Source organism: Electrona antarctica (assembly GCF_951216825.1).
Source record: "Electrona antarctica genome assembly, chromosome: 10".
Lineage (NCBI taxonomy): Eukaryota > Metazoa > Chordata > Actinopteri > Myctophiformes > Myctophidae > Electrona > Electrona antarctica.
Genome location: NC_136791.1, coordinates 26,134,924 through 26,161,714, shown reverse-complemented (window position 1 = coordinate 26,161,714; position 26,791 = coordinate 26,134,924). Strand labels below are relative to the sequence as shown.

Sequence of the window (26,791 nt, the reverse complement as noted above, 5' to 3'; positions counted from 1 at the left end):
CATCACAAACAGCAGGAAAATCAGAGCACTTGTTTGAGCCAGAAAACCACAGAAAAGTTACTGAATGTTAAAAGTTCAGGGTTTTTTGGGTGCAATTGAGCTCAGAAAATCTAAAAAATTAAAAATTAAATACAAAAATATTTTTTTAATGTCACAATCCCTTTAATAAGCGGTTAAGACAAACATGCTGGCATGTTCTTGCGCATACATATGCATGACGTAAAAAAAAGCATATACTGTATAGCCTGCATGCTAAAAAGCAAACAAACATGCATAGACATGTTTGTACAAACCCACGCAAGGATAAACATTGCACGAGGCCATGTCCATGCATATAGCGACAAGACAACGTGTTGTAAACATGCATCATGCGGCTCCGCTCCCGGTACCTAAACATGAAACGGTTTTATAATCAGCACGCATTATGCATGATGTCTTTTTATGACCACGTGTCAATGTGTGCGTGCGTGCGTGCGTGCGTGCGTGCGTGCGTGCGTGCGTGTGCATATAGCCTGGGAGAGCTCCGAACAGGCGCAGTGACAAATACCCGTCATTACCCAAAGACGCAACTTGTTTGAAAGAGCAAAGAGACTGATTACTGAAACCAAATTAAAGCTGGGAACGAGAGCCGCCACCTCCCCTCCCCTTGATTGATGTGAGTTAATTGAAGATTTCTAGTGGTCCGCTGGAAGATTCTTGTCAATCAGGCTCACTAATCATGCACATCAAATTAAAACGGAGCCTCCTAATGTCCTGTGGGGGAGATAGGGGGTTCAAACACTAACATTCCCTGATCTGTAGACACAGAGCGAAAAAGTACGAACCGCATGGGTGCAAAAAAAAAACGATACTTATGAAATAGGATCTAGTATCTCATCTTACAAAATAATTATAGCGCAACAATGGTTTCTTTATGGGCCTCCCACACAGAAAGATGTTCTCCATTCAGAGGCAGAGAACACATTGATCCTCTTGTGATTTGTTTCTCTTTCCTTCTTCACACTCTGTTTAATAATATGGCCGTTATTACCAAACCAATTCACCCCAGCAAAGGTCTGATACTGGAGCGCCATTACTCGTCTTCATTGCCACAGGTTTGCCCCACACACCTCCAGGCTTTAGCCTACAACACTCGAGGGGGCAATGTGATTGGTTGTCACTAGATGCAATTTCCTGCTTTTCTGTGAGCAATAAATGAGGCCAGTGTTTGGAGAGAGAGGGGGGGTAGAGAGAGCGAGAGAGAGCGAGAGAGAGAGAGAGAGCGAGAGAGAGCGAGAGAGAGAGCGAGAGAGAGAGAGAGAGCGAGAGAGAGAGAGAGAGAGCGAGAGAGAGAGAGAGAGAGCGAGAGAGAGAGAGAGAGAGAGAGAGAGAGAGAGAGAGGAGAGAGAGAGAGAGAGAGGAGAGAGAGAGAGAGAGAGAGAGAGAGAAGAGAGAGAGAGAGAGAGAGAGAGAGAGAGAGAGAGGAGAGAGAGAGAGAGAGAGAGAGAGAGAGAGGGGGGGGGGGGGGGGGGGGGTAGAGAGAGAGAGAGAGAGAGGGGGGGTAGAGAGAGAGAGAGAGAGAGAGAGGAGGGGGGGGGTAGAGAGAGAGAGAGAGAGAGAGATCAGAGAACTCGACGAGACGAGAGACGACGAGAGAGAGAGAGAAAACACCCAATCTCATCGAAGATCAGCTCTGACTGAATCCCATTTGTTGTGCTGGTCCTTCTCGTCTCTTCAAAAGATAGCATGCACAATAATTGATGAAATGCTCCATTTTTTTTGAAGCAGATAAAGCATCTCCAGTGAACACTAAATGCCGAATACCACGTCCTCGCACCGAGGAGACGAGACCTTCAAAGGACATGGTATTTTCTCCCTGATGTATTAAGATCGGGGGAACGACAGACACTGCTGGAATATTCAGCAGCGATGAGTTCAACCTCAGAACTTGCCAAAGCCTTGTCGAGCGAGCAACCCCCCCCGACTCTTCCAAGCCCCCCCTATTTCCTCATACTGTATGATACCGCCGGGCTGATGCTGCAGGTCATCAGACCAGTGTCTTCCCGTTCAACCGAAACCAACCGCGGGAGACAACTCCATTAACCTCCAACGAAACACGCCTGACCCGAGAGCTCTGCAGCTTAGCCACAATACAAAGCGTCTCTATCGCCAGGTGGTGGCCCCACACAACACTCCCACACTGTGCTGCATGGCGCCATTCCCCGTGTTGTCACATTCTTATCGCCCCCTCCTTCGTCACCAATTGATTCCTGGTATCCGGTTGACAGGTGAGCTCGCTCTGTGCCAGGCGGCCGCTCAGCGCCGTCTGACCAACCCAAGTCTTTGGCAGTCTCTCCGCTCCATTCTCTGTGTATACCTGGAGAAGAGACTGACTGTCTGTCTGCAGCAGCATGTGGAAAACGGCCAGGCCAGCTCAAATCTTGGATCGTCACATTATGGCAACAACAGAGAGGAAGGTTAGCCGGGCTGGAAAGAAGAAGTCCGGAGTTTGATGAAGTAATCAGGCCACACTGACAAATGAGTCCGGGGAGGTAGAGAGGAGGAGGAGGAGGAGGAGGAGGAGGAGTAAACAGTACTGCTGAGGAATAACGGAGAGAGAGATAGAAGAGAGACGGAAAGAACGAGAACCTCCGCCTTGTTTTTGTATAGTCTGTAAAAGTTCCTCATGGCCTAGATCAGTGGTTCTCAAACTTTTTCATGTCAAGGACCTCTAAATTGACACTCATTAGCCCACGGACCCCCCCATTAGAAAATATATGCCAATAAGGACGCCCATAAGAGAAGATGTTTACGGCTCTATAGCAGTGATTCTCAACCATTTTAATTTCAAGGACCCCCACACCGTCCCCAGTTTTACCTGAATTAGGCTACGGTCCCCCATTTCTATATCTCTGGGACCCCAATGTATATTGTAAAATCAAAGTTAGTGGCTATATCACTGGCTGACTCAATCACGGGACACAAAACAACCTCCGCTGAGGATTCTTGAGAGGTGGATGAGTGAGTCCAACCTCGGCCCCTCCAGCTGGTGACGGACAAGACGCTGTCCCATCCGGCTGGCCCCTTGAACACCATGTCCTACACAAAAGTTATGCGCTTAACCCATTTAGGGCGGGATCGAACCCCTTTTTGGTGTTTTCTTTTTTTTAAGCATTATGTTATAGTTATACTGTACTTGTACTATAATTTTTGGGGTCCTTGACATGAAATAGTTTGAGAACCACTGATATAGAAACATTGTTTTTTTTCCTGAAAACTGTCTGATTTAGAAGCCCTTTTTTTTCCTAAATGGGTTAAGTGGCGAGTCAGGTGCCGTGTGGAGAGCTGCTCAACTGTACTGTATAAAGCGAGCCGGGGGGAGAAACGCCGTCCTGTAGGTCACACAGAGACGTGTTCTGCAAGAAAGGGACTCAAAAAGTCTTTCGGGAATGATCTTTTTTTTTTACTCATGAGTCATGAAACTCTGTTGAGGATAAACTGAAAGAGCAGGGCTTGTTATTATTGCTGACATGGAGGCGTAGAAGCTAATTTGTTTCCCTGTCACCCGAGGCCTTCTTCCATTCCATGCCGGAAATCAATATTCCTAATGGAGGCTGGACAGGACGGCACTCATCTCTCTCTCTCTCTCTCTCTCTCTCTCTATCTCTCTCTCTCTCTCTCTCTCTCTCTCTGCCTGATGAAGGGGTGGCTAGTGAAACTGAAACGCACTCTACGAGCTGTCGCTGATGATGCATAATATTTGGGTTTTCAAAGCCCTTAAAATACACTTTAAGATGATCTCTGGAGCTTTCTGCAAAGCTTTAAACTCTTAACTGACACAAATGAGTGTTGCGACGATGACTTCACCTATACTGCTACAGTATAGCTGGAGTATCTCAGTTCCCACCACAGGTGCTATTAATTAACAAAAGATGTGTTCCTATAGGTCGCCTCATACTGTATGTATGACTTGAGAAGATTTTTATACTGTATGAAACCATTGTAGTCATTCTTTACTTGTATCCCACATGGCGTTTTAGTTGTAGCAAATGCAAATGGTTCCATATACTGTAGATCCTACACAGTTCTGTAAATCCTATTAAAAGAATTCCAAGTGAAATTTGTTTTAATAAAAATATAAACTTGATTCAGAACAATATACAATGCTTACATCCCACTTCAATATAGAACCCTGTATAATGTACTGTATATTATCGTCATAAACACCGTACTTTCACGTTCACCCACTTTGCTGGCGGATCAATCACGCTAATTGCCATATGGCCATTGGTTACCATATAACCAACACATCTTCATATTGATGATGAATTTCTCTTCAATAGCACTTCTGTCGGTTCTAAGTAGAGATGTCCCGATACTGGCCTGGGCCGTGGCTCAGCGGTCCAGGCACCTTGGCCGGTAGTCCGACCGAGTCTGGCAGTGTGCCACGGGTTCGACTCCCGATCCTGACGGCCTTTACTGCATGTCACTCCCCCATCTCTCTCCCCCATTTCCTGTCAGCCTACTGTCTGTCCCTCTATAATAAATAAAGGCGAAAGCAGCAAAAAAAACATATATATTAAAAAAAGAGATGTCCCGATAAAGTATCGGTATCGGCCCTTTTTGGTCATATCGGGTCATATCGGTATCGGCGAATATGCCAGTCTAACGAGCGATCCGACACGGGGGTAAGGGGTTGACAGCAGGAAAATAAAATGTTGGGGCAGGTGGAGTTTGCTTTCGAGTTGCCCGCACATTTGAGTGAGGGGTCTGCTATTAACAACACAAGATAAAATAAGTATTTATTTTTATAATAAATATTATTCTATTCGGTATCGGTATCGGCTACAACACAGAAATTGTGGTATCGGGATCGGATCGGGAACGAAAAAAGTGTATCGGGACATGATCCTCCCTAGTTCTAAGTGTTAATGTCTTTGACAGAACCCTTTCCGGTAAGAGTATAAGTGTTCTGATTGCTCCTCTAGCTTTCTTGTGTCTACGGTTGTCGGTGATTCAGAGTGATTTGTTGTGACGCAACACTTACGATACACTGTAGGCCAGTGAATACATTTTTACCACTATAGGCTAATGCTTTACTTGTTACCCTGATTGCTTCCAACCATGTGCGTGTACGTGCGTGCGCGTGCGTGCACGTGTGTGGGGCGGAACCATTACTTTTCCCTGACAGTTGTTTTGGTGCATTCGCCTCTCCGCCTCCGCTCAGACACCCTATCAATAAAATAACTCCTACTACAGTATGGCGTTTAGTGAAAGCCAGCAGTTTGTCACGAGTTTCACTCTTTTTGTTGTCTGCGCTTGGGAATAGCTTCTAGGTATAGCTTTCAAGAATCCCCCAGCTGGTACATTCAACATTGTAGCTCCATCAATAACGGACTTCGAGCGCCGGAATGCCAAAAATGCCAGGAATCATAAAGCCCTGTTCGAGATGAGCCTATATGGATGCTGGCAACTCTCCAGTCTCCATGAGGAATTTGTGTTAGCGACACAACACACCCAAGCCGGCCAATTAAGCTCCCCGTCGTTACAGAGAGAGCGAGATGGACGATTGTGTGCCGAGCGGGGAGCTCTCATCATTCTTATCTCATTACCTGACAGGCCAAGACGTCACCTCGGCGAGCAGGTAAACAGAGCGGACAGTTTAGAAGCAGCGTATGCAGGTACGCCGCATATAACACCGCTGTCGCGCACATTATGCTCACACGTGTCCACGACGTGAACCGGGGCAGAAATAACAACCATGCTCTGCGGATCCGTGCTATGAATTGATTTCCTTCATGTCTCTATACTCTCTATGGTGAATTTCCTCTCTTCCACTCTCCGAGGAGCTGGGTTCAAGATATCTGGATTCTGTATTTTTTGCACACTGAGTGACTGATGTGTCTACACAGCTGGGCAATCAGACGTTCATGTTTGGACTCGGAGGAAGCTTTTGTAAATCTGGTATCATGGGGTCTAACTCAAGTGGTTCCCAAAGTGGGGTCCGGGGACCCCCAGGGGTCCTTGAGGGAGTTATAAATGATAGTTTGGAACCAAATGGACCCTTATGAGTCTGGACCCGTTAGGCTCTCAGAGTTAAATTCGCATTGATTTTACAATATAAATTGGGGTCTCAGAGATAGAAATGCCATCAAATTGGGGTCCATAGCCATGGTTGAGAATCACTGCTAGAGCCGGAAAAAACGTTCTCTTATGGGGGTCCTTGGCATATATATTTAAATAGTTGTCTGCAGGCTAATGAGTGTCATTTTGGGGGTCCTTGACATGAAAAAGTTTGGGAACCACTGGTCTAACTAAAACAAAATTGCTGGTCTGCCATGAATATAGCCTTGTTCACTCAATGAGGCAATCATAATTCATATGCTGAGGCAAAGATATTTTAGAAAAGGTTCATCTCGTATTCTCGGGTTACATCATATGGGGCCTAGAGGGTCCCATCTTAAGGGATCAAGGGCTTCTGGGCTTTAGTGCTGACAAAGTGTGGCCGTCTCCTTGCGAATCGATGGCGTAAAGCTTTGAGTCCTCCGGGTCACCTGCTGGCTAATCCCTCAAGACAGATTCTTCTAACTGCAGAATCTGTCAACAGTGCCAGTGCCTTAAACATGCAGCGTTGTTGTTAGTAGGAATAAACACAGAAGCACCCGGAAGGAAGTAGAGGGAGGAGCCAACCCGAGTTCCTATACACAAAAAAGGAGGTGACGTCCCCAGAGGCAAAAACAAAAGGGAATACAAATATTTGTTCCTTTTTATTTTTATTTTATTTTTACCGAATGGGTTCCCCAGAATGATGGGCGGTAAAAAGTTGTGGCTTGACACTCTCACACACTCTGACACGCTCTTCACTGAGCAGGTTTCTTATGTAGTTTGAAGAGGGGCATACGGTATGGGGTAAGAAAGATATGGCTCGAGGGAATGGTACGGAGTTCTAGAAGAGAACAGCCAGAATAAGGAACAATCCCCGTTCGGGGCTGGACATCTGGATCATTGTTGTTCGGAGAAGCTCCAAAACCCCCTCCTATTTGCACATAATATAAGCTGAGCAGTCCACTTACTGAGTGTCCCTTTTAAAGTCGACTTACAGAGGCAGAGCAAAAGGATTGTGAAATGCAGACGAAAGCGAAGCGCTGCCTGCCTGCCTCCCACCTGGCTGTAATGATGCTGCTTAGCGTCTTTGTCATCAATGGAGCTTTGAAGCAGCAAAAGGAAGAGAAGGGGATAGAGAGAGAATGCGAGAGAAGAGAACGAGCCGAAAGCCCATGGTACTGTAGACCAGAGCAGATTCTGGCAGCCATACATACAGTATGCAGGCCCCTGCAGGGAATTCTACTATCGAATAAATGCACAGACCTTTACTACTGGGCTCATTAAAATGCCTTCTGCTTGTTCTGGTTGACTGGCTCCTTTCCTCAGCAGGCTTACTCTTTAGAACTTTTGATCAACCGCAAAGCAACTTGTGGAAGAAATAATCGTGCGGTCTTAATAGTGCTACAGGGATGAGTTGCAATGTTTGAACACCGCAGTCTCGAAATCAGAGTTGCATATTTCATGTCTATCTTTCTGTCTGTCGGTCCATCTATCTATCTATCAAATATTCGTTATAATTAGGACCAGTAGAACATTCAAAAGTTCATTAGGGCCGTAATGCACGTCCCTAATTACTGCAGTGAGCAAGCCGTGCACGATTTGTCTCGCAAAATATCTACCTACGCGATAACAAAATACTCCTGCGGCGAGTATATCAAGACGAGGCTGACACATGCAGTATCGCCTCCCAATTATAGTGGAGTTAAAGCGCCTCGTGTAATATAATGTGTGAATGCCACGTCAGGCAGGCAGGCCCCCCCCCAATTACATTTAGAATGAGTGCCCTGAGCACAGGAGGAGATTGTTAAATAAAGACAGTGCTTTCCTTCCATTCACCCACATACGAACACGCCAGGGAGGAGTGAGGTTATTTCAAATCATAGTAATTATCAAATATGTGCTGCATGGGCTGATCCGGGTCCTTAATGAATATCCCACCAGTTATACTGTATCTCCCATGGAAATTAATTGCAGTTAGCTACCTGTCAAAACGAAACGCACCCACGACAAATTAAAGAAACATTTGGTGAGGGGGAAGCAATGTCAGTCACACTACAATATACCAGTTGGTTCCCAAACGTTTTAGCCCCGTGACCCAAAGGAGAAATTAGTTTGTTTGCCGGGGACTCAAACTAGTGAATATAGCCAATCTACAAGCTCACAGCGCGTCGCTTTGCGTCACGTTGTGCAGCTTGTACATTGGCTATTTTCACTACTACTTAAACAATAATTGTTTTCTAGTGTATAGAATTCTCTGTGTCGCTTTTTGCGTTTAACCACTTTAAACATTATTTTAAACGTATTATTTTTGAAAAATGTAGAAAATGTGGCGCAAATCTTTGAATACCGGTATATGCTTTGACAGCGAACGTTTTCAACTCAAATCTTTGCTTCTGGGGGGGTCCCTGGGAATTAACAACATATTTTCAGTTGGAAGTCCGCGGCCAATTACATATAATTTTGGAGGTCCTTGACATGAAATTGTTTGAGAACAACTGATATAGAAACATATATGTTTTTTTTCTTCAGAAAACTGTCGTGATTTAGAAGACATTTGTAGAAGCTTATCCTCAGTCCTAAATGTGTTAAGAATGAGTCGGCTAACTTCAGAAGCTCTCACAACACAAACAGCCAGCATACACAACAAGCAGACACAAACCCACACGCGTGCGCACCTTAGAGTATATATGAATAGAGACGGCACCCAGAGGAAACCCTGAGGAGAAATGGACATAGTGGCCGAATTTTGGTATTGCAGCGCTGGACCAAACTCATGAACGCGCTGGTCCGTTGACTATCATTGTGCACGTTCACGATGACACGCCGCTGTTTCATACGTGAACGCGTGCAATGATTGTCTACGGCCAGCGCGTTCATGAGTTTGGGGCAAATCCATCCCAGAATGCACTCTGTTCCTGAGTGAAATCGCCTCATGCGCTTTTGAGCAACTTAATGCAAATGGATGGGAGGAGATATCCGGTGCCGTCTCTATTCATATATACTCTAAGGTGCGCACACACACAGTCAGGCAGTGCAGACCACATGCATGCGTAGAAATGTGTAAAAAAGTGATAAAAACATAGGATAGTCACCAGAGATTTACTAAAAAAACATGTTCAATTTCCTGTAGGATCTCAAGCTCTCTAAAGACGTTTCGGACCTCATCTCGCTCTATGCACTGCTGCTTGTTCATGTACTTCATAGCGTACATCTTCTCTGTGTCTCGTTTCTGGACGATGCACACCTACAGAGAGAGAGAGAGACACGCAAATACACGCACACGCACACACACACAAGCACACGCACACACAAGAGAGAGAGAGAGACAAGAGAGAGATGGTAGTTAGCGTATAACAAGTAACACAACAGAAACTGTATGCACATTGCACAGTACACACACACACACACACACACACACACACACACACACACAGGTATGCACGCACGCACACACGCACGCCGCACGCACACACGCACGCACGCACGCACACACATTTTTATCATTTATTTATGTCCACATAAGAGATACTATACAAGGACACACATATTTACAAGGTGCTGTGCAGAATGCAATCAGAAAATCCCGGACAAATACCCCCACACCCTTCAGGGGTATACAAGTAACAGCGTCTTCGCCCTATTTGGCGGCTACCGATAGTAGAAGAGATTGCACAGAATTTTGCAAACCGTTTAGCTGCTTTTTTTTGGCATCCCAAGTTGTTGGAAGTCTCTTAGAACCAACCTACGTACATGTCCTATAGGCTGCCAAAGATAAACACAAGTACATTGCACCTATAGCCTAGCTCTGCGATGGACTGGAGGAGCGGCTGGTATTTAATGACTTTGGTCATAAAGGCTTCCTCTAAGCTAGAATCAAAGGTGCAGTCCACTTCAAGAATGGAAACTGATCTGTTCTCTTCATTGACCACAACAACAACTGGTGTGTTAGCAAAGAGATGTGCAAATATTTCAGGATTTTCAGTACAGAGTTGAAACATGGAAGGATTGACACAGGAATGTTTGTACATTCTCACAGACAGTGTGAAATGTTTAGATATGTCCTTTGTTATGAGATCAACTATTCTGTCGTGGCGTGCTATGTAAAGCCCTTTATAGGCATAGCAGCCATTCAGAATGTGTGACATAGTTTCTGTAACAAGCCCTGTGGTGTGATGCAAGCAATGAGGCGCGCACACACACACACACACACACACACACACACACACACACACACACACACACACACAGTTATTTACATTTACTTTAAAGTACAGTTTTATGTACATTTACTTGAGTATTTCCAGTTTTCAATACTTTGGCCCTCATTTATCAACCGTGCGTACGCCAAAATATGGGTGTACGCCGAAATTACCGCAATTTTCGGCATTTACCATTTGCGCCAACGTTTGATTTTGAACTTGAGCCAAGACAAAAACCACGTCTGGTCGGGAGCTGTCGTACGCTTTGTCCTCACCTGTTTTTCTGTCGTAGAACAGCGGAGCAGCATTGTTTGACCAGCTGAGAGGCTGTCACAGGCATCTAAACATATGTATTCACTCCTAAAATGTTTATATAAAACTGTATAGGTATATATGGGCTAAATACATATAAGATGTGTCTTTGTGTCATATGAAATTAGGAGATTTCCAACTTTACAAGTAATTAAAATCGCGCAATTAAAAACAATGTTGCAAGTTAGATGCTTAAGCCATTTAAACAGTGTTTTGCATGAGCGCATACATGCGAGGATTTGGGCTGTCTGTGCTGAAATATTTCCATGACGGGACGTTGGAGAGTACTATAGGCTAGTGCAGTGCTGCAGCTGCGGAGAGTCCCAACGTGGGTAGCCTACTGTAGCCTATAATCTACAGCAGGCCGATGTCTTTCTGGAGTTACGGTATGTGCAATCTCCTCCTCGTTTAATAAACCCGACGTGTCGCTCGAATGCCAAATGTGTCGTGCCAGCGCAAGTGGGAATGCATCGGAGATAGTATAGGCTAACCCAGCCTGCAGCCCACCACCACCACCACCACTGTCCAGTGCATGCCACATGAGGCTACGGTTTTGGCTTCAATATTCATATAATTGATTTGACAGTTGACAGCCCAACCACTGCAGCGACTGCGAGGCAATTTAAATCGTCGAACGTGCTGGTCAGTTGATCACGGTGTCACGGACGGACCACAGTGATAGAGAGAGACAGACAGGACAGGAGGAGCACCTATGCAAAACAGCAGCGTGTGTGTGCCTATTTGTTATTTAATTCATGGTTCACAGGTTCAGGTTTTCGTTCACTAATATTTCTTGTTGTATATTAAATTAAAAATACTTTAATAATTGAATATACAACTAACAACAACACACAGTGACATGCGTGCGGGGGGGTGAGGCGGACAGGGGGGAAGCGAAGCGAGAGGAGAAACAGACAGGGTAGGCTACAGCTTTATTTAATTCATGCAGGTTTATTTATTTAAGATACAACAAGTTGCAAGTTGCGTGTGCGTGCGTGCGTCTGTGTGTGTGTGTGTGTGTTTGTGTGTATGAGAGGGGGCAGAAAGGCAACTTATGCAAGCGAGGGGAACTTTATTTTTCCTGTAACCATGGTTTCCAGGTCGTATTGCAGTTGTTCATGTCGCAAAAACGAGGGCGAGGCTTGATTTCATAGGGCGTGCCAGATAGATTTCAGCCGTCACATTTATTAACGTCGGAACGAAATTAAGGAAGAAACAGCTGTCTGCGATCACTTTGTAAATGCCGACCCGACGTGGGTGTACTACGAATCCTACACTCGAATTTGGGGCAGATTTTACACTCGATTGATAAATGAGGGCCCAAATCTCTACACCAAGGCAACTATTTTATTAATTATGTTACGTTAATTTACAATACATTTTTACTTGACCTATAAAACAGAAAACCTATTAAAAATATGTATTATGATAGTCAAAGCAACACGGCAGCACATCAAACTCAAGTGAGGACTTGTAGTCATCACTAATCTGAGTATGTCTTCCACCTCTGTGCACGCAGTCTCTCTCTCACACACACGCACATGCACACACGCACGCACATACACACAAACAGGGACAGAATGAGAGCGCCACTGATCTAGGCCAGTGCAGTGAATTATGGGTACTGGTTGTTGGCACCACCATGTCAGAGGGACATGTAGCATTACATCATTCCAAGAAGAGTCTAAAAATATTCCCCAAAAAAACCTGGCCTGTAAACTGCTCTGTAAAAAATCAGAGTTGCTTTCAAAAAACCCTGACCAACCATCGTCGATTTATTTGATTTTAGTCGATTAATAACGCAGTCAATCAGCGTAAAAACATCATATGAGCCGGCAGGCAGCGATACTGTATATATATACCATCAGCCCTACGGACGTTTGTGGCAGAAGCCTATAGCTCTCGCAAACAAACAAGTTCATCATTTATTCATTAATGATGGCGGTTTTGTCCGGGAAGTGGCCGTGAATGGTCAGTCAGCGGCGGGGGGGCCCGGGACAGCACAGATTGATGTCAGAGTCATTACCATAACGCTACTATATCATCCAATCCAGACGTGAGATCGATCGTGTGTCATTTGATTCCATTCAACATCAATGAAATGTGCTTTTGTTACTGCTGTTGCTTATCCGTCAGGAAGATCCATGACACAGGATATACAGTAAAAGATCCTTTATACTGTTCATTTACCTCTGAAGAGTGTACAAATGCCACCAAAAGAAAATCTGGTTGAATACAATTAAGCTTTCCTTCAAACGTATAGCATAGGCCCATAGCCCATAGCACTTACCCTACCCCCTTAGACAGCACTTCTTAGACTTAGATAGCATTTTGAAACAGACTTATAGCATGTCATGTAGACAGCACAATAAGTGCATTGTATGTAGTCATAGCACTTCATAGTATATAGCATAGTATAGCATATATGTATAGTTTATATGTATAGTGTCATTATATAGATATGTTCTAGTTATGTTCTTAGCTTACGCATGTTTCTTGATAAACTGCATTTTACATATGTGATGTATTCCCATGCTTTTTTGTTCTTGCTTACAATTCTTGTGCCCAAGACGTCTGTGGACGTCCTGGGTATTGCGCAACGTGCATAGCCCAAGACGTCTGTGGACGTCTTTTTTTTTTTTTTAATTATTTTTTTTAGTAAAAAAAATCAGAAAAATTAAAACACTTTTTTTTTTTTTTTTTTAACACGTGGTACCAAAGTTAGTTTTTTTCGCCATTGAGAATGCATTTGGCGTTTAAATTAAATAACTCAGAAACTATAAAACATTTCAAAGTAAAAAGTTCCAGCATGTGTCTCCACAGTCAGCTGAATTATAAAAAATGTGAATGGATTTTCTAGGTGAAAGTAATTTTGGGCAGTTAAGCGTGGGCTCTCAATGTGTTAATGTAAGTCGCCCTGGATTAAGAGCGTCTGCTAAATGCCTAAATTGTAAATTGTAAATTATAGGAAATGATCAGGTCAGGAGAAAGAAAAGTTGCAGTATAAGCGCCCATTCGGAAGAAAAAAACGAAACACTCGCACCATGAATACAAAAAAAGGACTGAATAAATAACCTCCCTTCTTCTCTACATTCAAAGTACCACACAGCAGGGACCAAATCAAAGCAGCTGCTGTGGCTCTAAAGAGATTCCCCTGCAGGTGCCTGAGGCAGAGTGTCTGACCAGCAGTAAATGTTACAGCGACTCTCCTACTGCTACAAGACCCAGGCTCCACTTCAATTATTGTCCACCAGTAGCTCATCTGGTTCACTCTTTACAGCCAGAGAGAAGACTATACTGTATACTTTACAGTCCCATAGTGGGTTATATCAGGCACATATACTGCAAAAAATAATGAGCTCTATTGGCATTATTGCAAAGGAAAAAAATGGTTTGAGACAAGCTCTCAAAACCAAGTCTCATCCTTCTCTTGATGAATAGTTTAAGACAGTGTTTGTTATATTATGTATGACAATGTGGTCATCAATATTTTATTTTATTTAACTTCTTGATTGACACGTTTGACCACCAAATTGCAGACATAGAGTTATAGATCTAATATTAAGTTTCAAGATCTTTACGTTATTTACTACGTATCGCGTTACTATGGACAGAGTGACATATACTGTACAGTTGTACGTACTTATACGTTATACATAGGATTGTCCCAATACGATATCGGGGCCGATCACATCATTTTCAAATGATTGGAATCTGATCAGGAGCAAAAAAACCCTGATCGGGACATCCCTAGTATCAATATTATATCCATATCATGATATTAGACTGGATATTGCCTGTGATTTGTACTATTGTGATATGGCATAAGAGACAAGAGTTCTATAAAAATCTAAATATCAGTATCGGCAGATACCAAATCAAAATCAAATGATCAGAATCTGATTGGGAGCAAAAAAGGGATCAGGACATCCCTACTTATACACATTGCAATAGTTTAGTTTTACGATTTTCATCCTAAATCCAAAACAAAGTCATCGGGGAAAAAAATCAAAAACAGGCCATACCTAAATACAATCCAGGTCTACAAAAATGACCTATACTTTCTCTATCTCATATGGCAGGTGAACATTCCAGGCACAGTGAAGTGCCACCTCACGCTGATGTGGCACTGCAAGTGACCTCTCTCGCTACTTAAAGATGGAGTGCCACAATTTTTTTCCACCCTAAAACATGATTATCAGGTATTATTATAATATAAGGAGGAAGAACTTTTTCCAAAAAGTGTACAGTATTTGTTAAAATCATGCTTTTATGTGGACACGCCCACCAGTTCATTAAGTATGCCTTGTTTGCCTGGTGGGTGGTGATGGGTGGTGATCCACCTGAACTGAAGCCGCACACAGCTGTAGTTGTATGATAAAGGGGGAGGGGTTAGGGGAGGGGCTGATAGTGTGATGTATATATTACTGTTTATTTCATTGGCCCGTTTGACTGTCAAGGGTTCAGCATCCAGGAAGAAACCTTAAATACAAAGTTAATACACCATTGCACATAAAAACGACTCCAGGGTGTCTAATGAAGTAGTCACCTCATAGACACATGAAAAACTGGGAAAATACAAAAATTGTGGCACACCATCTTTAAAGAACTCATCATCGACATCGTGTCAAACGTGGACGGAGTTTGTCCAGAAAACGTGGTTGCGTGGCATAGTTACTGTGGGAAAGAAGAGGAGGCAGTGGAGTGGAGTGGAGTGGAGTGTGCCCTGGCACAGAGGAACATAGTTACTGTGGTAGAAAGAAGAGGAGGCAGTGGAGTGTGCCCTGGCACAGAGGAACAAAGCACAGAGCAGACAACAACAATAATGCTATTCAATGGTTCAAAGAATGGCTGTGTGCCAACAAAGGTAAGGCACCTGCTCTGAGCCAACTCCTATCCCCACGCCGTTGGAAAGTCCCAGCGGGACTATACAGTACCATTGTGTTTGCCAGGGCAGTCCCTCATCAACGGGACTATACCATTGTGTTTGCCAGGGTAGTCCCTCATCAACAGGACTATACCATTGTGTTTGCCAGGGCCGTCCCTCATCAACGGGACTATACCATTGTGTTTGCCAGGGCTGTCCCTCATCAACAGGACTATACCATTGTGTTTGCCAGGGCCGTCCCTCATCAACGGGACTATACCATTGTGTTTGCCAGGGCCGTCCCGCATCAACGGGACTATACCATTGTGTTTGCCAGGGCCGTCCCTCATCAACGGGACTATACCATTGTGTTTGCCAGGGCCGTCCCTCATCAACGGGACTATACCATTGTGTTTGCCAGGGCGGTCCCTCATCAACGGACTATACCATTGTGTTTGCCAGGGCAGTCCCTCATCAACGGGACTATACCATTGTGTTTGCCAGGGCCGTCCCTCATCAACGGACTATACCATTGTGTTTGCCAGGGCCGTCCCTTGTCAACGTTGATGCTGTTGTAGGGGATAAGGAAGGATGCAACTCGCCTAACGGCTTGGGCTGATAAGCTCAGGCAATGACGAATGGCCGGCTGATACCACTCAATCAATCCATCCATCCATGGTGTCTGTCTGTCCGTCCGTCCTTCCTTCCTTCGTTGTTCCTGAGTAGGCCGGTGCCAAGTGGGTACCAGTCTAATCTTTCTAATCCTTATAATTGACCTACCTATACCTAACGTAACTAACTACCTACCTATACTCTTTAGGTTACTACAGTGATTCCCGCATAAACAAATGAAGATTATATTGGTATACGATTACGTTATGAGAAGGAAAGAAACATCAGCTGAGTGCCTTTTCCTTCTTCCTTTTTTGAACCCATTAACCCTTAGAAGATGAAAGACGCCAATTGGCGTCTTCATCAGAATTCCGTAAATGATCAATGACGCCAATTGGCGTCTTCACAGTTTTTGATGAATCTAAACATATTAATATGCTCCGAAGCGCTGTTTAAATTCCTGAGCTTATATTCCAACTACATTACCCAGAAAACCCGTGTCACGTGACACACGTGTACGTGTTGCCATTGGAAGCTGGTCCCACCCCCTGTAAACAGTGGGGGCAGAGGGAGTCTTCATAGTTTTCATTGTTTTGCCTGTTTGCCGTCTCGCCCGAGCGATTTTCTAGCAGAAAAAGTTGAAAGCAGTACTATTTATTTGAGCGAGTTTTGTGGTAGTAGTATTGATCCATACGCGTCCCAGTCGCCTTCTCCAGGCGGAGTAGCCCTGGTCCAGTGCTTACAGCGAGACTCGCTGCTCCCTCCCTCCTTTTTTCATTGTCTCCCCATCGTCGTCCGATGAGCTATACCGGGAAACCATTGAAGAAGACGATCAACCCGGAATGTTTTGAGGTAATCTTATTGTAGAAAATGCCCTTCTATAGTGATCAGAAATCATAAGATGATCGCTACAAATAGATGCTTGGATAATTACTACTACTAGTCAGATCATGACGCCAGAATGACTCACCACGATGGCCCCCAGCCATTAGCCAGCACCGAAGGTGCTGGCTAATGGTGTTGGTCGGTGCATTGGTGCTGGCTAAGGGCTGGAGGGGGGGGTTGGTGTCGATCGGTTGGTTGGTGCAGTACAAATGTATCGTAGCAGGCATGCACGCATGGCAGTACAAGTATTTTATATTGTAGCGTGCCTTATAGGCGATCTGATCTTTAGAGTAATGTTCGCTCCTTTTATTTACTGTCTACAAAGACGGAGAACAAACATGCATCGTTTACTGAAGCAACGCGTGGTTATGATGACGTTGCTACAAGGATCGGAGGGGGGACGGGGAGTGAAGCTAACAGTAGCGTATTATATAAGATCTGTATGACGTTTCATTGACGTCTGAGCTTGCATGATAATTGCATTCATTGTATATTGTATACAATCATGATTGTACATTGTTTAGTGTGTCTCCGTGTGATGATGATGATGACGATGATGTCAGATAGCCTACGTCCCCCCCCCCCCCCCAACTGGCTATTGGCCGGGCTGACTACAGCTAAATGTTTATTTTTATATATTTAGAACTGGCATCGGAGGAGGAGGAGGATGATGATGATGATGATGATGATGAAGACGAAGAGTCAAGACTGCGATGGAGTTCTCCGACACTGAACCGGATGCATTCATTCATTTCAGTTGTTGTTTTTTTTTAAATTTAGCCTACACACACACACACCGTCAAGAACAACTGGAATGCAGTGGTTTGGGGACACTGGGGAGTTTGGGGACAACTGTTTTGTATGTAGGCCTATTTATTTTCTGTAATATTTATTATAATTGTATTATGTTAGTAGTCATAAAAAATAAAAGACAAGCTTTTACAATGAGTTAGACCTGTCATGGCTATTTTGTTCACTAGTCTGAGGTTTATGGTTTGACTAAGCGAGTTTCAACTGTGATTTACTCTGTAACGGTAGATGGTAAGAACCCAATTTTTTTGTTATAATACAGTATACATTCAAGTCTATATTTTGATACATATCATGGGCACAAAGTCATATCAAAACAATGTCCTTGGATGAGTTTTTTATCAAAACTGTTTCTTCACAACAGGTTTTTGAGATACATGCATGAATAGACACGGTACTGGTAAGACTATGTAAACATGGTATATATCAAAATGTGCGTTAGAATGTCTAATTTTACCCCAAAAAAGAATTGAGTTTATATGATGTTCCATTTCAGAGCTAGGGGGACTTTTAGCTGGATAGGTCAGATTGATCATGACTGACCATGCTATTTATAGATGGCAAAATATCTACAGTGGTACATGTGAGAAACTTTTTATTTTATTTTAATTGAACTAGACAACTCACCCTTTAAAATGAGATATTGCATGGCTATGTACGCCCAGCAGAAAAAAAGTTATTTAGAAAATAAAACTTCAACCGGTCATAACTTTTTTTGTTGTCCTAGAAACACTACCCAGTGTAAATGCAGGCTCTTTTAAATGGCTTCCAACACCACAACTAAACATTTTATCAACTCAGTTCATTTTTTTCCTGGAAGCAGACAAGCCAAGCTTTCTCTGAAGGTCTTTCGTTGTCACACATTCACAACAGAGAATTTTCAATAAATCATTCAAAAACGCCATTCTGCCATAGAGAAGTCTAAAAACTATATAGAAATCCATGAAACTCTCAAAGAGTTAAAGGGATAGTTCACAATTTTCACAAACTTAAGGTGTATGAAATACTTGCCATTAATATAGTGGTTGCAACTGTATAAATTGATTGCCGTCCTGTGGTCGGTCATTTTGTGGGGGGCACTGGGGCCACGCATTGAAAGTAAATTAATCCACAAAACTAGGGTCATTTGTATTGTTGACCTATTTCTAAAATATTACCGCAACTTTCGTTCAACTTTGACCCCTCTATCACATGGAACAATCTTTTGGGTGTAATGATATGGACACCAAAAACATAGTTCCGTGTGATAGAAGGGTAAAAAATGAACGAAAGTTGCAATATATGGTAGAAATAGGTCAACACTACAAATGACGCTAGTTTTGTGACTTAATTTACTTTTAATGTGTGGCCCCTGTGCCCCCCACAAAATCGACCGGAACGACTTAATATTTCACCAAAACCAGAGCAGAACTCCCACCACGGGACTCGTTCAATCAATGAATACAGTTGCAACCACTATATTAATGGCAAGTATTTCATACAGCTTAAGTTAAAAAAATCTGAACTATCCCTTTCTGAGTAAGACCTGAGGACGCATCTGTGTCGCCTTAGCTTTTAACCACTTTTAACCATAATTTTAAACTTTATAGCTGTTGAGCAGAAAAATAGCAGATCTGATAGCAGAAGCTCGTATCGCGGCACTCTGCTTTGTAGATCTGCTATTTTTTAAGAGAAATCTTGAAAACGTGTGCAAATCTTTGAATATATATTCTTTCCCAGTGAATTGTTTTTAACTCAAATCTTTGCTTCTGGGGGGGGGGGGGGGGGGTCCCTGGAACATGATGGGGGTCGGTGGCCAAATACATATAATTCTGGGAGTCCTTAAAAGGTTTGAGCAGCACTGACATAGAAACGTAGGTTTTAAAAAAAAACTGTCACGATTTAGAAGACATGTATAGAGGTCTTGTTATTGTATTTTTTCCTCTCTCTTGACTTGCACTCCATCAACATTGTTCTAGCGCAGTGCAGATGGTGCAAGCTGTCCTGTATGGCTGAGAGAAAGTGGGTCTGTGTCGAGATATACGGTACAGCAATACTGTACTGTACCAGGACCGCAGGGGATAAGGGAGGGCCAGGAGCGCTATACTGTCACCATGACAAGAGCGTGCGCGTGCGTGTGTGTGTGTGTGTGTGTGTGTGTGTGTGTGTGTGTGTGTGTGTGTGTGTGTGTGTGTGTGTGTGTGTGTGTGTGTGTGTGTGTGTGTGTGTGTGTGTGTGTGTGTGTGTGTGTGTGTGTGTGTGTGTGTGTGTGTGTGTGTGTGTGTGTGTGTGTGTGTGTGTGTGTGAGAGAGAAGATAGTGGAAAGGGAGCAATGGTTCTGTCTGGGTGGGGAGGAGTACACAAGCTATAAATGGAGCAGAAATATTTAGACAATTATCGGCCCATGGATCAGTCCATGAGAACCTGCTTGATGTTAACGCTTCAAGCTGCTCGTCACCGAACCACCTGCCCCATCATCCATTGTACTGTATGTATGTATGTAGCTGTTATCCCGCCTTCCCCTAGGGTAGGTATAACCTCACAAAAAACATGCAGTAGTCCTCTATACTGCCTCCCCCTGGCCAGCCAGGGCACCATGATGGAGGGGAAAGGAACTGGTCGGAATAATGTGTTCCTTCCACGCGCTACGTCCAACCGGGGGAAACTCCCCCCCCCCCCTGTCATGTGAAAAGAAGCGGCTTGGACTCCACATACATATAGATAGAAGAAAGCATGAGGTCAGTCCGTTGCTCTCCCCAGGTTGGCAGAGGGAGTGTAGCGCCCATAGGATTACATTAGACAATTTACACTGGGTGGATAAAATGGGCCTGGGCCGTAGCTCAGCGGTCCAGGCACCTTGGCTGGTAATCCAGTCTGGCAGTGTGCTGCGGGTTCGACTCCCGGTCCCGACGGCCTTTACTGCATGTCACCCCCCACATCTCTCTCCCCATTTCCTGTCAGCCTATACTGTGATTCTATCCCTCTACAAAAAATAAAGGCGAAAGCCACAAAGAAAAAAATGGGTTGCAAAAACCGTGGGATAAAAAATATTAAAAAAAACTGTTATCCCACCTTCCTCAACCCCCCACCCCGGTTCCCCAGATCGCTCTCCCTCTCCAACCGCCTCCGTGTAGTCTCGCGTAGCCAGACAACTATTCCACAATCTCCGAATGCTATAGAGTCTGGAACTACACCTCCCGAAATCCGAGTAAGGAAGCTGCAATTTCTGAAAATATATTTAAAAATATCTTTACATTTAATTTTGTATTTCCTTTTTTGCTAAGCAACAAGCTATATATATATATTCTTAGATGTTTTCTATTTATATTAGGATAAATTTGCGCGACTGTAAAGACGAAACGGAAGTGGGGAGGAGGCTCCACTTCCGTTTTATATTTGACTCCATTTCCACTTTCCATTGCTCCAGACTGTATGACGGAAGCATTTGGAAATTGCGAGAGGCAAGGCAACGCGAGACTGTCCTCCGTGTAACACGTCCAGGCCCGGTTCTTCCTACAGGCCGACGAAGCAACGGCTTCGAGCGCCACGGGGGAGGGGCGCCAAAAAAAGAAAAAAAAAGAAACTTTTTTTTTTTTTTTTTTTTTTTACTCTGTCCCAACTCTGTCTGCCCAGTGTCCCCCCAGTGCCCCCCCAGTGCCTCCCCAGTGCCTCCCCAGTGTCTCCCCAGTGCCAGTGTCCCGCCAGTGCCTCCACAGAGCCTCCCCAGTGTCCCCACAGTGCCTCCCCAATGGACCCCCAGTGCCCCACAGTGTCCCCACTGTCCCCCCAGTGCCTCCACAGTGTCTCCTCAATTTTTGGGACAGAGTAAAAAAAAAAAAAAACTTTTTTTATTTTTTGAGGGGGGGGGGGGGGGCGCCGCGAAAAATCCTGCTTGGGGCGCCAGATTGCTCAGGACCGGCCCTGAACACGTCTCTTCATCAATGAGGAAGAGCTGCTCTGTCTAATCTGCTCTGTGATGAGCATGAAGCTTATCACGAAACTGACAAGAAGAAGTGGAGAGGATAGGAGAGGGGTCTGGGAAGAATGCCAGACATTGGAAAATAAAGAGAGGGAGAGAGGGATGCGCTGGTTACTTGGAGCTCTTTGAATAGAAAAGCAGGAACACAATTAGAGATAGCGTTTTAGAAAGCTGCAGGTAATCGATCTCCTCTTGTCACATTGCAAGAAATGTCCACTTTAACAACTCATCTGATGGTTGTATTCTGTATTCCTTGTGAGAAATATTCGCATGTCCACTTAGCTCAGAGGCAGCTGGAGGACAGCAACAAATGAACCAATCATGAAGAAAGATCCCACGCACGCACGCACGCACGCACGCACGCACGCACGCACGCACGCACGCACGCACGCACGCGCGCACACACACACACACACACACACACACACACACACACACACACACACACACACACACACACACACACAGCTCTTGCTCAGCAGCATCAGTTTGATTCAAGCATTGACATGACGTTTTGGTCCCTCTGGAGACTGGACCTTCACCAAGAGTCCTTGGGCATTGATGCCATCGTAATGACTGATAATACACTTGCTGAAAATAGCCGATTTACAACCTCACAACGTGTCGCAGTGCATGCAACCAAGTGTAAAATGACTTGTCTTTTACTTATACTGGATCTCTTGTCCACTAACATTTTACTCTAGTTTTTGTTGACGAAATCAGTATATTTAGTCTTAGTTTTAGTCATCATAGCTTAGTTTTCATTTAGTTCCCATTTTGATTTAGTTTTCATTTAGTTCCCATTTTGATTTCGTCAGTGAAAAAAGATAGTCGGCGAACATTTTTCGTCATAGTATTAGCCGTCAAAATCAACACTGTCCAAAATGTCTACAGATATCTATAGTAAAAATAGGATGGTTGGTAAGGTATTATTCTACAGATATCTATAGTAAAAATAGGATGGTTGGTAAGGTATTATTCTACAGATATCTATAGTAAAAATAGGATGGTTGGTAAGGTATTATTCTACAGATATCTATAGTAAAGATAGGATGGTAAGGTGTTATTCTACAGATCTGTCTGTCTGTCTGTCTGTCTGTCTGTCTGTCTGTCTGTCTGTCTGTCTGTCTGTCTGTCTGTCTGTCTGTCTGTCTGTCTGTCTGTCTGTCTGTCTGTCTGTCTGTCTGTCTGTCTGTCTGTCTGTCTGTCTGTCTGTCTGTCTGTCTGACTGTGTGTGTGTAATCCACGACGTAACTCGAGAACCGTTCGCCCCACCAATAACTTCAAATTCGACACACGTGTTCCACACCACCACAGGTGGTGCAGTGCCCGGTGTCGAGTCGGTCGGACCCACGGTTGTCCAGAACTGCCCCAAAAAGGCCTCTGCCCGGGCTCTGGACAGGGCCCCCATGCCCAGGGTCCATATATGGAGCTGGCCTGTTCTGACATCATTCTGATGTCTCCATATTTGGGCATGCCTGACAAATAACTCCATATATGGGCATAAAAGGGGACATAGGCATGCATTTACAACTTGCATTGTTCCAAGTAGGCCAGTGCCCAACGGGCACCGCTGCACAGGCTCCAACGCATAATATCTGTGTGGGGCATGCATTTCCAACTTGCATCGTTCCGCTCTAGTCTATAGTAAAGATAAGATAAGGTGTTATACTACAGATATGATATCTATAGTAAAGATAGGGTGGTACAGAGGTTTTCTGACAGCCTCAGGTGCCAAATTTAACGAGTGCATTGCTGATCGGCTGCTGATCGGGAGCATGAATTCCATTCTGTGTTAAGAAGAAAGACAGAGAGCCCACACAGTCTCTCAATCTCTCTGTGTGTGGTGCACGTGCACGTGTCGTAGGTGACCGCTGCAGTCTCTGTGTCTTTTTGTCTGTGTGTGTGCGGTATGGTGTGTTTGTGTCTCTGTCGACACAGAATGTGCTGAATTGTAATTCAGTGGTGTCACATTACCGCAAGCTCTCCCTCTACTAATGGATCCCACGGGTCGGACAGACAGCTTGCACCCTATTGGTCCTACTGGCTATAGTTCCACAACTATAGCCTCACTGACACGACATATCACATAGCCTGGAGGGATGGTGAATCTGAGGTTATATATACATTCACATCGTTGTCATTGGAAATTTTGAACAGCTGATATATTGGCACAAAACATTTGATGCTGATCAGTGTAGTTAGTAGTTTGCAAGATTATCTCCGGACGGACGGACGGACGGGGGCAAAACCATTATCTCTCATGCTCTGTCAAACCCTATCTTATTTCAAATCCTCTTGAGTAGTCCAGAAAGAGAAAGAACCTTATTCATATATTCATAGAGCACATTAGCAAATCCCTGCATGCATAAGATCTGTGGGGTATAATAAGGAGATGATATAATTAAATAAATAAATGTGACAGTTAAGTCAAACTTTGAGATGTGGGGCCCGCCCGACCATTTTTCTGTGGCTATTTTGCATACGAATGGAAGCGTTTTCACCTTTTACCACAGATGGAGATACATGGAGAATCATGGTTATTGGCTCTGTGTCCTGGCTTAGGACATTAAGACCTGGAAAGCATCTGTGTCGCCCTAGCTTTTATACCACTTGTCTTTAACCATTATTTTAAACTTTAGCTATTGTAAAAGAACCACCGCTCATCTGCTGACAACTTTAAGTGAGGTGCTGGAGTCACAAAAGGATAATGAAAAAATAAATAAAGGGAAGCTCCGCACACTCAGATCTGTGCATAATCCAAATATTTATTGCAAGCTTTCGGTCAACACTAGGTGCGTTTCCATAAAGCCGTTTTTATGCGCATTAAGGCTCTTGCGCAAAATCTCCTGAATGGAAACACATCAATATGCGAATAAGTCTCCATTTTTCGCAAAAACACTTTTTCGCTTGGAGGTTGCGGATTTAGGCTTTTTCGAAAAAAGGGAAATGCGCAAATAGTGTATGGAAACACTTGCGGAAAAGGTTTTTAATTAGAAAGCATTGAACTCGCATTATATCGCTTTTGAACAGTTGGAAAATAAAATAAAAAACGATGGGGAGGCAGTGGAGTGAGAGGGAGAGAATAAGGTCCAATTTAGGCTACTACTACCCGACCCGTCCGATTAATAATTGTGTAGTGTGTTCAAAGATCCCTTATGAAGTCTGAATCCTCCCGAGTTGATCGGGGCGATCCGATCATTTTGATATCTGGATCGCTACTGTATGGATGCAAGACACACACACACACACGTGGACTATACGAGTAGCGTAGTAGACTAAACTTTTATATATAGCTGCCGGGTCCCTGCAGGCTATTCGATTTCGATCCATGCATACGCTTCATCTATTCTTATATATTTATATTCATTGCATAAGATAAGCAACCTAAACGTGTAGGCTATAGGCTATATAGCCGATGAAACAAGTTATCCACAACTGTTTGCAGCTGCAATCCATTTACAGTATAAACGACCAGTATGCTCCAATCGAGTCCCGCGACATATAGGCTACATGTGCCCCGAATATATTAAGACAAGCATACACAACAAATCGTTCTTTGACTGTAAAGAAAGCCCATCAAATCCCTAAATCAATGGTGTGAACATGGATTAGGACTATACTTTACATGAGCCTCACTTTACTGGCAAAACAGTGCCAACTACTGCATATTTAATGAACTTATGTCATATGCGCATTTTATCAGTTTAATGGAAACACCGACAATTCACTTTTCTTTTTTCGACTTAATGAACATACGCTTCCTTTTTTCGCAAAGGCTTAATGGAACCGCACCTACTGACCTCTTATATATTTTTTTTTTCATTAAGTTTTATAGCTTTTGAAAAATAGCTCATAGAAAAATAGCTCATAGCACGGCACCGAGTGCCACACTATGAGCTTGTAGATCTGCAATTTTGGAAAAATCATGAAAATATGTGCAAATCTCTGGAACCGGCAGCCAATTACATATACTTTTTGGGGTCCTTGACATGAAATAGTTTGAGCACAACTGATATAGAAACATAAGAAAACTGTCAGGATTTAGAAGACTTTTTATAGAATCCGGTCTCGGGTCTTAATGGCTTAGGACAGAGGCACTGGACGGAGAGCTGCGGCTTCAGGGACTCCGTCTCTCTGAGCAGTAATATGCTCCGAACCCATCTATAATTCATTCCGACACATTTATTTCCAAAATGGTAATGAGCGGGTGGGAGGCACATAGTCCTAAGTGATATGGTACCGCTGGCTAGGTTATCATTGCTAAATCCTCACCGAGGAACACCTGCTCTCCCAAACCGAAATTTGGGTACATTAGCGGAAGGTCAATTTGTTTTGTAATGGGCAGGACAGATCGCTACAGGCCGGCCGGCCGGCCCTCGCTTTGTGCCAAGAGAAGTCTCCGGCCTGCGTTCACGTCCCACAATTAAACGACAGGTGCTGTATTCCGGCAGCCGAGGTGGACGGGTGGGAAATGTGTTTATTGGCCTAAAATATTGTCTATATACATACATTCATGAATCCACTTGCTGACCAGCTGTCAGTATTGGGCAATTGTTTTTGTCAAACTTTCCTTTTGCTTTAAGTAGCATGTGACATGTCAAACCTAGGGGGTTTTCATGATTCTGAATCGATTCCAAGTATTAGTTTTGCACAAAATACACTCCTTGGGCTAAAAACGGCCATAGACATCATGACAAATGTGATGAGGTCAGCACATTTTGGGCACATTTGGGCAAGTGGCTATGGCTGCTTTTAGCCCAAAGAGTGTATTTTGTGCAAAGCTAATGCTTGGAATGGATTCAGAATCATGAAAACCCCCTAGTTTGACATGTCACATGCTACTTAAAGCAAAAGGAAAGTTTGACATTATTGCCTGCCATAGGATGTTAATGGTAGAGTCACAAGAAACCCCTATAAAATAAATTCCCAATACTGACAGCCGGTCAGGAAGTGGATGCATGAATGTATAGACAATATTTTAGGCCAATAAAAAAGACTATATACCAAATTTGTGATAAAATATATAGGGCTGTCACGATTACACATTTCAGTTGATGATTG

The 26,791-nt window shown here is 43.8% G+C and overlaps 1 protein-coding gene across 1 annotated transcript in view; it reads right to left on the bottom strand.

The window, feature by feature from the left end:
• Positions 1-26,791, bottom strand: part of stk32c (serine/threonine kinase 32C) — a 144,425-nt gene that overhangs the window by 43,845 nt on the left and 73,789 nt on the right. Inside the window, exon 3 of the mRNA XM_079511571.1 lies at positions 9,177-9,328. Coding sequence (XP_079367697.1) covers positions 9,177-9,328 — 152 coding nt within the window. The remainder of the gene's footprint in view (positions 1-9,176; positions 9,329-26,791) is intronic.